Below are 14107 nucleotides of genomic sequence, written 5' to 3'. Positions count from 1 at the left end.
AATATACCCATATTTATTAATATTATTCTGTGTTCCGCAGCTGCAGGAGAGCATGGCGAAAGTAATGCCTATCATAAAGGAGAATCTTCTCCAGGCACAGGAGGCACAAGCAAGGGTCTATAACCAATCAGAACGCTGAGGCAGTTCCCGCCCGGGAACCCCATGCTAGTGCTTATCTCCTCAAAACATGTAAAGATCTTTACTGTAACGAACTTAAAGATTAATTTCTTACATTCGCATCTAAGCTTCTTCCCACCAAACTGCGGAGCAGTGAGCAACGAGAACGGTGAGAGATTTCTCCAAGATATTGCGGCTATGGAGAAAAGATATCAAGGAATATGGAATCCATCAATGCTTGCAGGTTACTGTTGGACAATTGTAAGGGTATGTGCACACGTTGCAGATTTGTGTGTGGATTTTTCCGCGCAGAATCTGCAGAATCCACAGGTCAAAATGCCTGCGTTTTACTTGCGGATTTACTGTGGTTTTCCTGCGGATTTCTAGTGGATTTAGTGCGGATTTAGCCTGCGTTTTTACACCTGCGGATTCCTGTAATGGAATTGCTGTAAAAACGCTGCGGAATCCGCACAAAGAATTGACATGCTGCAGAAAATAAACCGCTGCAACTGTTTTTTATTCACAATAGAGTTTAGACAAGTTTAAGTTATTTGAATTGTTGCTAAAATTCCTCTAAATAAATGTTAAAAATTGGCATAACAAAATACTCTGCATCTTTATATTTGCAAAAATAATAATGTTTCAAAGTACTGAAACTTTTATGCTTTTATTATATGTAGCAGTAAAAGGAAAACTCTTTCATATCAAAGAAACAAGAGACAATTAAACATTTTCATTGTTAGATTTGAAGTCAGGAGGTCTAAATCATTAAGAAATGGCTCATTTCATAACTGAACCTGACAACTTTTGAAAATATGTAAAACAGTGTTCTATGATCTGAAAGGTCCAGGTCCTTGACCTAGTCAGGTAGAAGGTTCTTCTGCTGCTCCCTCAGGATGTGCAGGTCCCGCAACCTTCCTCTTCTATTCTGCACCAATCAGTTCATGTAGATAAGTGTGGGGCTGGAGGAGAGAAGTTCTCTCGGTGATCAGGATGGACATTGTCTTCTTGTTCTCCTGTGTCACAGGAAGCCAGCTCCTGTCTATTAGACACTTATTAGCAAGATTTTTTTCCTGATAAAGGTGTGTCTTTCAAAGTAAAACATTTCTCACATTAGGAATATACATTAAAGAAGGCTTCTCCCCTGTGTGATTTCTCTGATGTCTATCAAAATATGCTTCCTGGTTAAAACATTTTGAACAGGGGACTTCTTCCCTGTATGAATTTGCTGGTCTTAACAAAATGTAATTTCTGGTTAAAACTTTCCCAGATTATGAACAGGAAAAAGGCTTTTACCTTGTGTGAGTACTCTGATGATGAAAAAGAGATGATTTCTTCACATAACATTTTCCACCTTCTGAACATGAAAATGGCTTCACCCCTATGTGAGTCCTCTGATGTGTAACAAGTGTTGATTTCTCTGTAAAACATTTCCCACATTTTAAACAGGAAAAAGCTTCTCCCCTGTGTGGGTTCTTTGATGTATAACAACATCTGATCTCTAGTTAAAACATTTTCCACATTCTGAACATGAAAGGCTTCTCCCCTGTGTGAGTTCTCTGGTGCATAACAACATTGGGGATTTATATACCCTATGGATGAGAGGAATTTGGAACATTCTTTGTGACTCCGACAAGTAAAGTTTAGGTGTCACATACAGCATTTTCACCCATTGCTCCTCAAAGGACCCACATCATCCTCCCATTTTGTCTTAACTATCAAATGCAGGTCCAGTAAAGGCCCCGTCACACTAAGCGATCTCGCTAGCGAGATCGCTGATTTTGTGACACATCAGCGATCTCGCCAGTGAGATCACTGTGTGTGACGGGGATCAGCGACCGGTCCCCCTGCCGGTTATCGCTGATCGAGCTCGAGCTGCCTGGGCAGTTTTTCGATCGCTGGTCTCCCGCTGCCCAACGCGCATCGCTGCATGTGGCAGCGAGAGACCAGCGATCAGCAACGCTGGATGCTAATGTAAACATCGGGTATTCAGGAGCCGCGCGACTCCTAGATACCCGATGTTTACCTTGGAAACCATCGTGTACGCCGGGTTCCAAGGTAAACAGCGGATATCCAGGAATCGCGCAGCTCCTGGATACCCGCCGTTTACATTAGAAACCAGCGTCGCTCGTCCTGATCGCTGGGGATGTCTATGTGACAGCTCACCAGCGATCAGCCTAACGATGTCCCAACGATCCCATCATGTCGGATCGTTGGTGGGATCGCTGGACATCGTTTAGTGTGACAGGGCCTTAACTGCCTATAAATAAGGGATATTACACCTTTTGTGTCCACCACTTTAGGAATGGTATCTATTGTGAGATCTATAAATCAGTAAGGCGTTTGTTCTAGATAGTGTACTAGACACATGACGTATTTGCAGATACTGATCAACGACCCTATTTGGAAGGTTAAAAATCGGCCTTTATTTGTTCAAAGCTCTTGAATAATCCATCCCTCAAGATTTGTGATACCAAACATATACGCTTATCCTCCACTCACTACTCTTTTTTTGTTTTCTGTAGCTCTGGTAAGTTATAGTTGTGCCATATTATATGGAAAAAAGGGGGAAGGAAAAAAAGGATAGTAAGATTAAGAGCAAGGAGGAAGTATAGAAGGTAGATAGTAACGTCTACCTCTCTACCTCCAAGGCATATAGATTATGGATATATTGAACACAAAGAAACTGCGAAACAAGCAGACCCCAACTCAAATCCATAACTGGTGGGTTTTTTTTTTACAGGTGTAAGTCTTACTTTCGGTCCTAGGGATCCTACTAAGGGGAACCATGGAATACATAGCAAGTAAACTAATACAGCCAGATATTACAGTAATATAATGTGAGCTCAACTTATATGCAGTTCTAAGATCTTATATGAACTGAGACATCCTTTATAGTGGGAGAGAGGAACATAAAACTTTATTAAGCTATATGTAATTATATTCTTAAAGAATCAACCAAACATCTGCAAACTGTCTCTCTCATCAGTGGAGACAAGTTTCATTTCAGAAGCACATATGATTGGTAGGTTCCTTTCCCATCTGGAAAGTTCCTGATCCATTGAAAGCCTTCTGCAACATGCTGGAACTCTCTGTGGCAATGGTGGAGCAGGTGTCCAGTCAGATATATGGATTCTGGGAATGTCCAGGGCATCACAGAATGGTCTCATGCTGCTTGGATTTTTGAAAATACATGTGGCGCCCCTGAGGGTTCAGTCGCCACAGAGGTATTGCACCTCAACCAGAGGTGTAGTATCCCACCTTTCAGGTAAGATGGAGACACTTGACCTGGCTATAAAAAAAAACACTGCATCCACCACACACCACAGCAGCATGTGCTTCACAATCCCTGCTGGCTAGGAAAGGGTGTTAGAAGGTGGGTGGAGCTGAAAGGTTGGAGCGGGAGAATAGAAGGGAAGTTAGGATCAGTCTTCCCGTAGAGGAAGAAGGGAAAAGACGTGCATAGGCAACCTTCTCATAAGTGAAGGTGGGAAGAGATAGAATTGTACAGCAGACCCCTGCTCTGAGGGACTGCTGGTACGGACTGAAGGAAGCTCCCTGAAGGGGAAAGGGATTTCCCAGAGGCATGGGTGGAGAGTGCCCCCCGTGGGGCTCGTTCCACGCTGACGGACATCAGGTTGGGGAAATCCAGGTCGCAGAAGGGTCTCGACCCCTAGCCTAGTGGAGTGGACAACAGGACTCAGTTAGCAAGCCAACAGCTGTGGCAACTTTAGGGGCCACAGCCAATTACCACAGTTATCTTCTCCGGAAAGGCAGCCAGAAAGGATCAAGGAAACGTTTTGGGTCACGTTATCCGGCAGGGTTCGCGGCAGCTGGCCTGGGACACTGACTGTGAGGTGCTGGAAAGGAAGGAAAGTGGAAAGCAGCACTGTGAGATGGCCAGGGAAGGCACATACTGACAGGAAATTCTGGAAAGGTGTTCTCTATCTTTCTGGAGGCTGGCTGGATCCCTCACCTGGAGGACGTGGCACCAAGCGGGAATCTGTACTGCAGACAGAACTGTGAGTAAAGCTTCGGAACTGCACCCAGCTGTGTCTTCTGCATTCTTCCTGCGTCACATTCTCAGCACTGCTACATCTCTTGCCTAACACTATATCATCACCGTCGGCCTCAATTTCTTCTACAACTGCACTGGGACTAAGCTCTGCCTGTGGAGAGCTATTCCAACTCTGCTGCATCACACCATCAGTCCCAGAGGATCTGCACTGCAGCGCTGGTCCCTTCTGATCAGATACCACAGGTGGCGTCACGAACACTGTATACAAAAACTCTTTATTTTCAATCCCCCGTAAATATACCCCTTTTATTGGACGCCCAGGGCCACGGACCGGGTCACCGCCGCAGTGACACTGTCCCTTTAAAAAGCGGCCCGATACAGAGTACCTCACGGCCCTGGCGGGCGCTCCAACTTGGTGTCACGAACAGGATTTCGATGCTCGGTGTCACCGGGTCCTGTGTGCCAGAAATTTGACTGTACTGAGAAATAACAAACCACAATGGGCAAACCACAACACATTTATTGGACTATGATTTTGACTGTAAAGATGGCTGCTATGGCGGTCCCACGAGGTGTGCGGTGAGGCATGCCATCGTGGGCGGTACCCTAGAAAGAGCGTGAAGCAGCATGAACCTCTCCTGCCTGTACTTCTATGCAACTGCATCATGGCCGACAGCCAGAGGGGTCTGGATCTTGGCCGGGTATGGCAGCAAAGGAAAAAGACACCACCACCAGGGGGTGGAGAGAGGCCCCACGGCGGGAAAGAGAGCATAGGAGAAGCCAGTACACCAGGGGGCCCATGATGGAGAGCAGAAGGAGGCCTGTGAAGTGCGGTGGAGAAATGCAACCTTCTCCCGACTCTGTGGAATGAGACTCCGGCCCCTCGGAGTATGTCAACCTGGAGCAGGAAATTGAGGAGCTGAACAGAAGTCTGCGTCAGTGGCAGGCTCTGCTTGCGCAGAAAAGACAGGCTACCCAGGAGGAAACTGCCAGAACACTGGTACCAATGCCACCGGTACCCACTGCCAGTCCCAAGGTACCACCACCAATGATACCCACCGCCAGTTCCCAGGTACCATCTTCGCCACTACCTGCCGCACCAGCCGCACCAGTCTCTCCATCACCGGAGCCTGTAAAAGATGACTGCGGGCCAGGAGGAATAGGTACGGTCAGCGCCCCTGGGACAAGGGATGCCCTGCTGGGCCCCATCGGGTTACCACCGACCACAAATTCCGGCCAGGTCGTCATGGACATCGCCGGGGACCGGAAAGCTGCGCCCAGGGGAGGGATCCTGGAACCTGTCCCCATACTGCAGTCAACTCCCGCAGCATGCAGCAGGCTGAAGATCCCCAGGTGGGAGGAAGAGGGAGCTGATGTCATGGGGTTCCCCATCACCACAGAAGAGTTCTGCCATAGGCAGATACTTGAATTTGAGCAGAAAGAGAGGAAGCAACAAATGCAGAAACTGGCCTTGGCGGAGAGTGATCTAAGGGGCAAGATCCAGGCCCAGGGTGAGCATTTGGAGAACTGTAATCCCATGGGTTGGGGCAGAGTCCTCTGCTTCGACCTCGACAGAGGATTCGGGTTCATCCAGGACTCCAGAAAAGCTCCCAACCTGTTTGTGAACAGGCGGGATGTCGAAGCTCATCTCATCCAGGGACATCCGGAGCGCGATCTGTTCCCTGACGAGTACATCACCTTTACCCACCATCTTGGAGACAGGAGATGGTACATGCTTCATGTCCGCAGGATTCCCGCCGAGCTGATAGCTCCACAGGACCACCAGGGGGCAACAACTGAGGCTCCGTCAGTGTAATCCTAGCCATGGCAATACCACCAGTGCCACGTACAGCAGCAGTGACACCAGCTGCAGTAAGGCAGATTGTTCCTCAGGCTGCAATTGTACCTCAACCAGCAGCCATTCCATCATCATTGCCAACAATAGGACAGGAGGAGACTTTACCGGATGAAGTTCCGCAAGCAGTATATACCAAGGCTTCTACAGCAATCATAATCCATCCAAGACGCAGTAGTCCTGAAGTTCTTCCCTGGAAGCAAGGGAACCAAACAGCTTCAATGTAACCAGGAGGTTGTATCATTCAGCCCCATTAAAATGAACAGAGACTAGGGCAAGTCCGTTGTAAATAGTTAGACCCAGGGGAGCTTTGGCAACATGTTATACCTGATTATGTTTTATAGTCATAAGGAGAAAAAGAAGTAGAGACAATGGGATCATGAACAGTGAGTGATCAAAACTTTCTTTGTATATAGTTTAGCACCTATTCAGGTGCTCCTTCTTGGTTTTACACGTGCCTTTTGAAATACAGAGACTTCATCATTGCACATCAACTACAGACCTGAAGAAAAACCTGTTAGGTGTGGCCGAAGATGAGGTCTAAAGGGGAAACCAGTTATATCTTGCCGCCCACCCAAAACCAACGTTGGAGGTTTTGAGCGGGTCCTCCATACAGCACAAGGACACTAGAAGATACCCCGGCTGGGATAGAATCTGCCACTTACCTCAAATAATGACTGTTTTTTCATTGTAACTAATAAAAATGTTATTATGATTGTAAATATTATACTATGTATAGGAAACGGTATATTGATAGTGTAAAATATGGTGAATGTCTAATAGTAAATGAGAGAAGTATTGTTTCTGGGACAAGGTGTCCAGAGCAGGTGGCGAACCAATTAGCAACTGTTGTCACCCAAACAGTTTAGGGACATGTGTTAGTATTGTATAGATAGATGCAAGACATAAGGAATAATGAAAGTATTTCAGCAGGGATAGTGTGGCCTGACTTGGTAACGAACTTCACAGTTGGTAATGGTTGCTGCCAGTAGCACAATATAGAAGATAGGAATGGATAACTATCTAGGATGTAAGATATAGATAATGTAAGGTAATGTTATCATGTAACGTTGAAGTGAGAGAGTGTCTCTCATAAAGAGAAGTTGAGTTTGAATATGTTTTACCTGATAACACGTGTTTAAATTGTTTGTATGTTCCCCTGTAACATCATGTACTCTGTTTCAGCCCGTGGACGTGCTGCGCTTAATGGGGGGTAATGTGGCGCCCCTGAGGGTCCAGTCGCCACAGAGGTACTGCACCTCAACCAGAGGTGTAGTATCCCACCTTTCAGGTAAGATGGAGACACCAGACCTGGCTCTTACACAACACTGCATCCACCACAGCAGCAGGTGATGTGCTTCACCATCCCTGCTGGCTAGGAAAGGGTGTTAGAAGGTGGGTGGAGCTGGAAGGTTGGAGTGGGAGAATAGAAGGGAAGTTAGGATCAGTCTTCCCTTAGGGGAAGAAGGGGAAAGACGTGCATAGGCAACCTTCCCGTAGGGGAAGGTGGGAAGACATAGAATTGTACAGCAGACCCCTGCTCTGAGGGCCTGCTGGTACGGACTGAAGGAAGCTCCCTGAAGGGGAAAGGGATTTCCCAGAGGCACGGGTGGAGAGTTCTCATTCAGAAAGGATCTGTGAGCAATTGTATGCGTTTTACATTGAAATTAATAAGACCCAACTCTCTTGTTTTCCTCATAATGGGCTCATTTACTTTGAAAAAATGCGCGACAAATAATGTCTATTGGACTCTCAGAATTTGAGCCACGATTGTCTAGTGTATGGTGCATCCTATCGATCTCCAGCTCTTTACCAATAGGATCACCAAGGATAGTATTGAATAAAGTAAGCAGTGTCTGCATAATCACTTGGGTATTGATGCTTTCAGGTATACCTCTTATCCAGATATTATTGTGATTTTCTTGGTCATCAACCATATTATACAGACTGTTTATTTGCTGGCTGTAAAGATCCAGTGTTCGTTTATGAGCATGTTGATGGTCCAAAACTTGTAAACATCATCCTGTAATCTCTGTACCTTGACAGTAAGCTGTGACAGGCTATAAGTGAGGGAACATATTTTCAGTTTTGTATGTGGTCTCCAGCCTTTGTATATATTGCTCCATGTCTTGTTTAGTAGGCATAGATGCAATATGATATACAAATCAATTATGGTGTTCCACATATCAGAATCCCCTGTGGTTTGGGAGGGGGGAGGTAAATTCCCCTGTGAAGCAAACATTGCTCAGTATGTGGGCATCGGTGAGAACACAAGAAGATTTGTGGAGCTGTTTTCTTGTGAGACCGACATTAAGAAAGGAGAAATTGCAAGACTTTCATATTGTAAGACAGCTCAAGCCTGTGAGTTCAGTGCTTTTTCCAAGCTGAGGCAGAAATGGCACCGGAGTGGCAAGATGTGCCCTTTGATAAGAAATGCGGGAATGTGAATCGCAACACCAATTAATCAGCATAGGCATGGAAGGAGAGTATGATTAAAATATAAACAAAGAGACCGAACACGAGAAATGATAAGATACACTTTTCGGTTAAAACAACATTCTGAAGATGAAAAAGGCTTCTCCCCTGTGTGACTACTCTGAAGTTTATTAAGAGTTAAATTTCCAAATAAAACTTTTCCTGCATTAGGAACATGAAAAAAGCTTCTCCCCCGTGTGACTGCTCTGATGGCTAAAAAGAGATGATTTCCTCTCAAAACATTTTCCACATTCTGAACATGAAAAAGTTTTCTTCCATGTGTGAGTTCTCTGATGATGTGTGATAAGATTTGATTTAAGTGTAAAACATTTCCCACATTCTGAACAGGAAAAAGGCTTCTCCCCTGTGTGAGTTCTCTGATGTGTGATAAGATGTGGTTTATGGTTAAAACATTTCCCACATTCTGAACAGGAAAAAGGCTTCTCCCCTGTGTGAGTTCTCTGATGTGTGATAAGATTTGATTTCCGTGTAAAATATTTCCCACATTCTGAACATGAAAAAGGCTTCTCCTCTGTGTGAGTTCCCTGATGTGCGATAAGACTTGATTTAACTGTAAAACATTTTCCACATTCTGAACATGAAAAAGGCTTCTCCCCTGTGTGAGTTCCCTGATGTGTGACAAGATGTGATTTATTGTTAAAACATTTCCCACATTCTAAACAGGAAAAAGGCTTCTCCCCTGTGTGAATTCTCTGATGTGTGATAAGATGTGGTTTATGGTTAAAACATTTCCCACATTCTGAACAGGAAAAAGGCTTCTCCCCTGTGTGACTTCTCTGATGTGTGATAAGATTTGATTTCCGTGTAAAATATTTCCCACATTCTGAACATGAAAAAGGCTTCTCCTCTGTGTGAACACTCTGATGTGCGATAAGACTTGATTTAACTGTAAAACATTTTCCACATTCTGAACATGAAAAAGGCTTCTCCCCTGTGTGAGTTCCCTGATGTGTGATAAGATGTGATATATTGTTAAAACATTTCCCACATTCTGAACATGAAAAAGGTTTCTTCCCTGTGTGAGTTCTCTGATGTGTGATAAGATTTGATTTCTGGATAAAATATTTCCCACATTCTGAACATGAAAAAGGCTTCTCCCCTGTGTGAGTTCTCTGATGTGTGATAAGACTTGATTTAACTGTAAAACATTTCCCACATTCTGAACATGAAAAAGGCATCTCCCCTGTGTGAGTTCTCTGATGTGTGATAAGATTTGATTTATGGTTAAAACATTTCCCACATTCTGAACATGAAAAAGGTTTCTCCTCTGTGTGAGTCCTCTGATGTGTGATAAGATTTGATTTATCTGTAAAATATTTCCCACATTCTGAACATGAAAAAGGCTTCTCCCCTGTGTGAGCTCTCTGATGTTTGATAAGATTTGATTTATCTGTAAAACATTTCCCACATTCTGAACATGAAAAAGGCTTCTCCCCTGTGTGAGTTATCTGGTGTGTAACTAGATGTGATTTCTGGTTAAAACATTTCCCACACTTGGAACAAGAAAACCTATTCTCCTCTGTGTGAATTTTTTGATATTTAAGAAAAGACTTTTCGAGGGGAAAACTATTTACATATTCAGAACGTGAGAATGGTTTATTTGCTTTATAAGTTTGTTTTTTAATGCTTATTTTGTGACTTTGAGTTTCCTCAGGGGTCAGTAATGAATCAGAAGACAGGACCTGTTTCAAAGGATCAGAAGGTCGATCTTTGCTTTGAAGGGATGATGGTATATCTGGAGTAATGGCATTCACTTCAGTTGTATCCTGTGTAATCTCAAGATCATCTGATTTAAAAATTGAAGATGTCAGCTGTCCCCCTGATCTCCTGGTACAATCATCTGCCAAGAATAAAACCAATTATTATTTTTGAATAAAATCATTGAAATTTATAAAAGGTGTAATATTTTTATGCAGTTTCTCACGACCCTGTTTGAAGTTAGTCATTTTTAAACTGAAAAGTCAGGATAAAGGGAAACTCTGTTGTTATTGTACAGAAATTCACACTTGGCCTCACTGCACATTTAATGTTAGTGATCATAAAAGAGAAGTTTGGCCAGAAAGACTGGACCTGGTCTTGTAGGGACCATATGAGCACATTCAGTAGCACAGAAGGGAGAGAAGCTACATTCATCCAATAAAATATCAGGGATCTAGGAAGCCAACAGCATCATTACCTTCCACTTTCTCTTACAGACCCATCATAATATTTTTCTTCAAGTAATTTTCTAACTTGTCAGCACATTCTATGTACACTGTCATTTGGCTTTTTAGTTTTCAGATCTGGGCAGGTAATGATCAGCGTCTTCTAATCCCAGGGGGTAAGTGGTTCCTCCAAGTTGTAACTTCTATAGAAAAGGGCTTTCAATGACCAACGTCATCTGAACTGTTTTGGGTGGTGGAAATTGTTGTCTAGCAGCAAAATGGTGATCACACGATTGTATAATATATATGGGGAAAGACAACCAAGCCGTCAGGAAAATCAATCAATAATATCATAAAACCTGAGGCTTTTGAAAATGATTTTTGAATATGCAAATTTTATTTTTCAGTCACACAGAGCCCAACGTTTCGGCCGAGCAGGCCTTTATCAAGGGTATTTATATTTAAAAAATATAATAATAATGTAAAATTAGGAATCATGTCTAAGAATGACACAAAATGAAATAAGTACAGTATCACTGACTGACGTATTAGTGCGAGTGAAAAAAGTTTATAATAAAAGAAGACATATGGTCAATATACGCAATACATTGACAAAATTTACAGAAATAACTAAAAAGATTTTTTTCCTCTCAGGAGTAAGGACTCCATCATCAGAATAAATCCTCACAATAAATCAATAAGTACAATCTGTAAAAAAAAGGGAAAAAAGAGGGGAGAGAACAGTTACTCAAATACCATAAATAAAATACAGCCTAACGCAGTTTAAAGGTACCATAGAGGAAATGTGCAACAAGTAAAAGGATATAAGTACCTGTGTGGCTATATATTGAAGTTTCAAAAGCTCTAAGAAAGAAGAGGAGAGCAAAAGGGTAAAAATATTATCACCGTTATCTGTTGTACTTGAAAAGATCCTTTCTCCTCTCTTACATTTGATCCCCTCATGGCTTAGAGATACATCACATTTTTTGTCTTGCATTAGGGATTTGAATTTAACTTCGGTTAAATGTTACTTGGTGACATTAGAGGTCACTAGTTTATATACTAGTATTAGCCATACAAGGGGTATTCAAGCCGTAAAAATTTTTTTAGAAAATAAAACGGATTTTTCTAACGACATTCAATCTTTTTGTATTTCTATGTTGACTCTCATTCTAACAAAGAATTTTTTCTTATTTGAGGATCAGTTTTTTATTCAAGTGGCACTGCAATGGGTTCAAATGTGGTGCCCCCATATGCCAATATTTTTATGGCAGAATTTGAATTAGAGTTTGTCTACCCACATGTTCTCTTCCAACAGTACTCGGTACTGTGGAAGAGATACATAGATGACATTTCTCTCATCTGGACGGGTGACTTGGTTTCTCTTAAGAGTTTTTTCCAAGATATTAATACAAAAGTTGCAGGTTTATCTTTCACTGTGCAATATAATTCAGTTTCTATTCCTTTTCTTAACACCAGGGTTATTAGAGATATTGATGGTTCCCTTTCCACTGATTTGATTGTAAAACCAACGGACAAAAATAGTCTCCTTCATTTCACTAGCTGTCATCCTTAACACATAAGAAAAAATATCTCTCCCAAGATCACAATTTTGACGTATTAACCATATTGTGTCTGATAATCTTAATCGTGTTGGTCGTTTTGCTGAAATGAAATCCAAATTCGAATCCCGAGGATATCTCGATTCCCTGTTGTCTTTTTCTCCTCCATCTCTATCTAGTCCTGCAACTAAAATTAATAAGGTGGCCTTCGTTAACACATACCATCCCTTTATGTATCTCATCCATAAGGTTATTCGTCGACACTGGCCACTCCTCTCTAATTCTTATCTTCAGATACCCCAATTTCAAGCTCCACCTTTGATTTGTCACAAAAAACCTCCTAACTTACGCAATCTTTTAGTAAGGGCAGACATTGGTAGTTCCCGTGATTCAAGAAGACAAATTTTATTTAGGCCATTACGCAAAGGGACTTTTCCTTGCTTGCATTGTTTGCAATGTTCCAACATTACTAAAGGTGAAACCTTTACCCATGCCAGATCGGGAAAGATTTTTCCAATTAAGGACTATTACAATTGTGACTTATCATATGTAATATATTTCATAAAATGCCCATGTGGTCTCGGATATGTTGGAGAGACTACCCAACATATCCGAGACTGTGTCTCTCAACATAAATCCACTATCAGCTGTAAGAGAACTCTGTTACCCATTTCAGCTCATTTTTTTTTCTCATAACCACAATATTTCTCAGCTTCGTTATCAAGTTATTGAAAGTATACCTCTGGATAGACGAGGTGGCAACAGGATACAAAGATTGAAAGAAAGAGAGTCCTATTGGATTTTTGTTCTTCAAACATTGGAACCCTTTGGCATTAATAGGGAGTATGAGGTTTTTCATTGATTTTTTTATTGATTTTTTCTCCAGGTTTTCTCCATTTTAAATTTTATTTTTAACTTCCATTATGATAATGTGGAGTTTTGGTGCCTTGATCTTCTTTTTATAGAGAGCACTATATTTACCTTATAATATTAGTTATTTTGGATATATATATATGTGATAGGGAAACCCTGATTCTTTGGGGTCCCTTCATACACTCTTAGGGTCTCACTCTCCATACTTCTATGATCTTAGCTGACAGAGAAGAGATCAACTCTCACCTAATCCTGTTATTCTTGCCTCTCACCTCTATAACTCTTATGATTCATGTAACTAAAGAACATATCACGAGTTCCATGTAGGCCTAAGGTAGATAATGAGTACATAGCCTTAGAAACAGATAAAGGGGCTATGAACCCTTATTAAGACAGGTTAATGAGGCTAATGTTAGGGTATTGTATAACCAATACCCGTTTCCACCTTTTTCTGGAAATTCCCGAATGTATCTAATAATTAACAGCCGAGTACAATCTGATTGGTTGCCGAATATGAATATGATTGGTTGAAACCATTTATGCTTACTCTTGAATAATCAACTGTCTAATGGAATATGATGATGTAATGTAACCGCCTACTCAAAAGAGTATATAAACTTGATCTGATTAAACAGCTGTGTGGCATTTTGCAGATACATAACCTGTCTCTGTGTTGATCAGTCACCTTGCCCGGGCAACAAGCTATCAATCTGGCTACCATCCAGTATATCTAAAGATCTCCGTTGAGAGATAAAGATCAAACTCGTCATTTGGCGTCCCATTGGGCGGGCTGGTCGCAACAGGAAGACCCCCGGCATCTGAGATTCGGCAGCCGCAGACTGAGGCCTAGAGGAAACACAGACCAAAATCACTGGTGAAGGTAAGAGCCATTGTTTCTTACAACTTTCTGTGTCTCCTCTTGTCACATGCTCTGCAGCCGGGTTTCGGGTACAGTATAGCCATCTTCTTATATGACCAGTTGTTTGGCAAAGAACCATAGAATATCCTTGTGATACATTAACGGTATACCGTATTGGAGGTG

At 42.3% G+C, this 14107-nt stretch overlaps 1 protein-coding gene across 1 annotated transcript in view; it reads right to left on the bottom strand.

Moving 5' to 3' along the window:
- Nucleotides 1–8572: 8572 nt before the first annotated feature.
- LOC141047066 (uncharacterized) overlaps nt 8573–14107 on the bottom strand; it is a 215849-nt gene continuing 210314 nt past the window's right edge. Inside the window, exon 7 of the mRNA XM_073541996.1 lies at nt 8573–10326. Within this exon, the coding sequence (XP_073398097.1) occupies nt 8633–10326 (1694 nt within the window). The 3' untranslated portion in view covers nt 8573–8632. The remainder of the gene's footprint in view (nt 10327–14107) is intronic.

Source organism: Dendrobates tinctorius, unplaced genomic scaffold (assembly GCF_039654945.1).
Source record: "Dendrobates tinctorius isolate UK_male_01 unplaced genomic scaffold, ASM3965494v1 ptg000126l, whole genome shotgun sequence".
NCBI lineage: Eukaryota > Metazoa > Chordata > Amphibia > Anura > Dendrobatidae > Dendrobates > Dendrobates tinctorius.
This window is presented reverse-complemented; position numbering and strand designations above follow the sequence as displayed.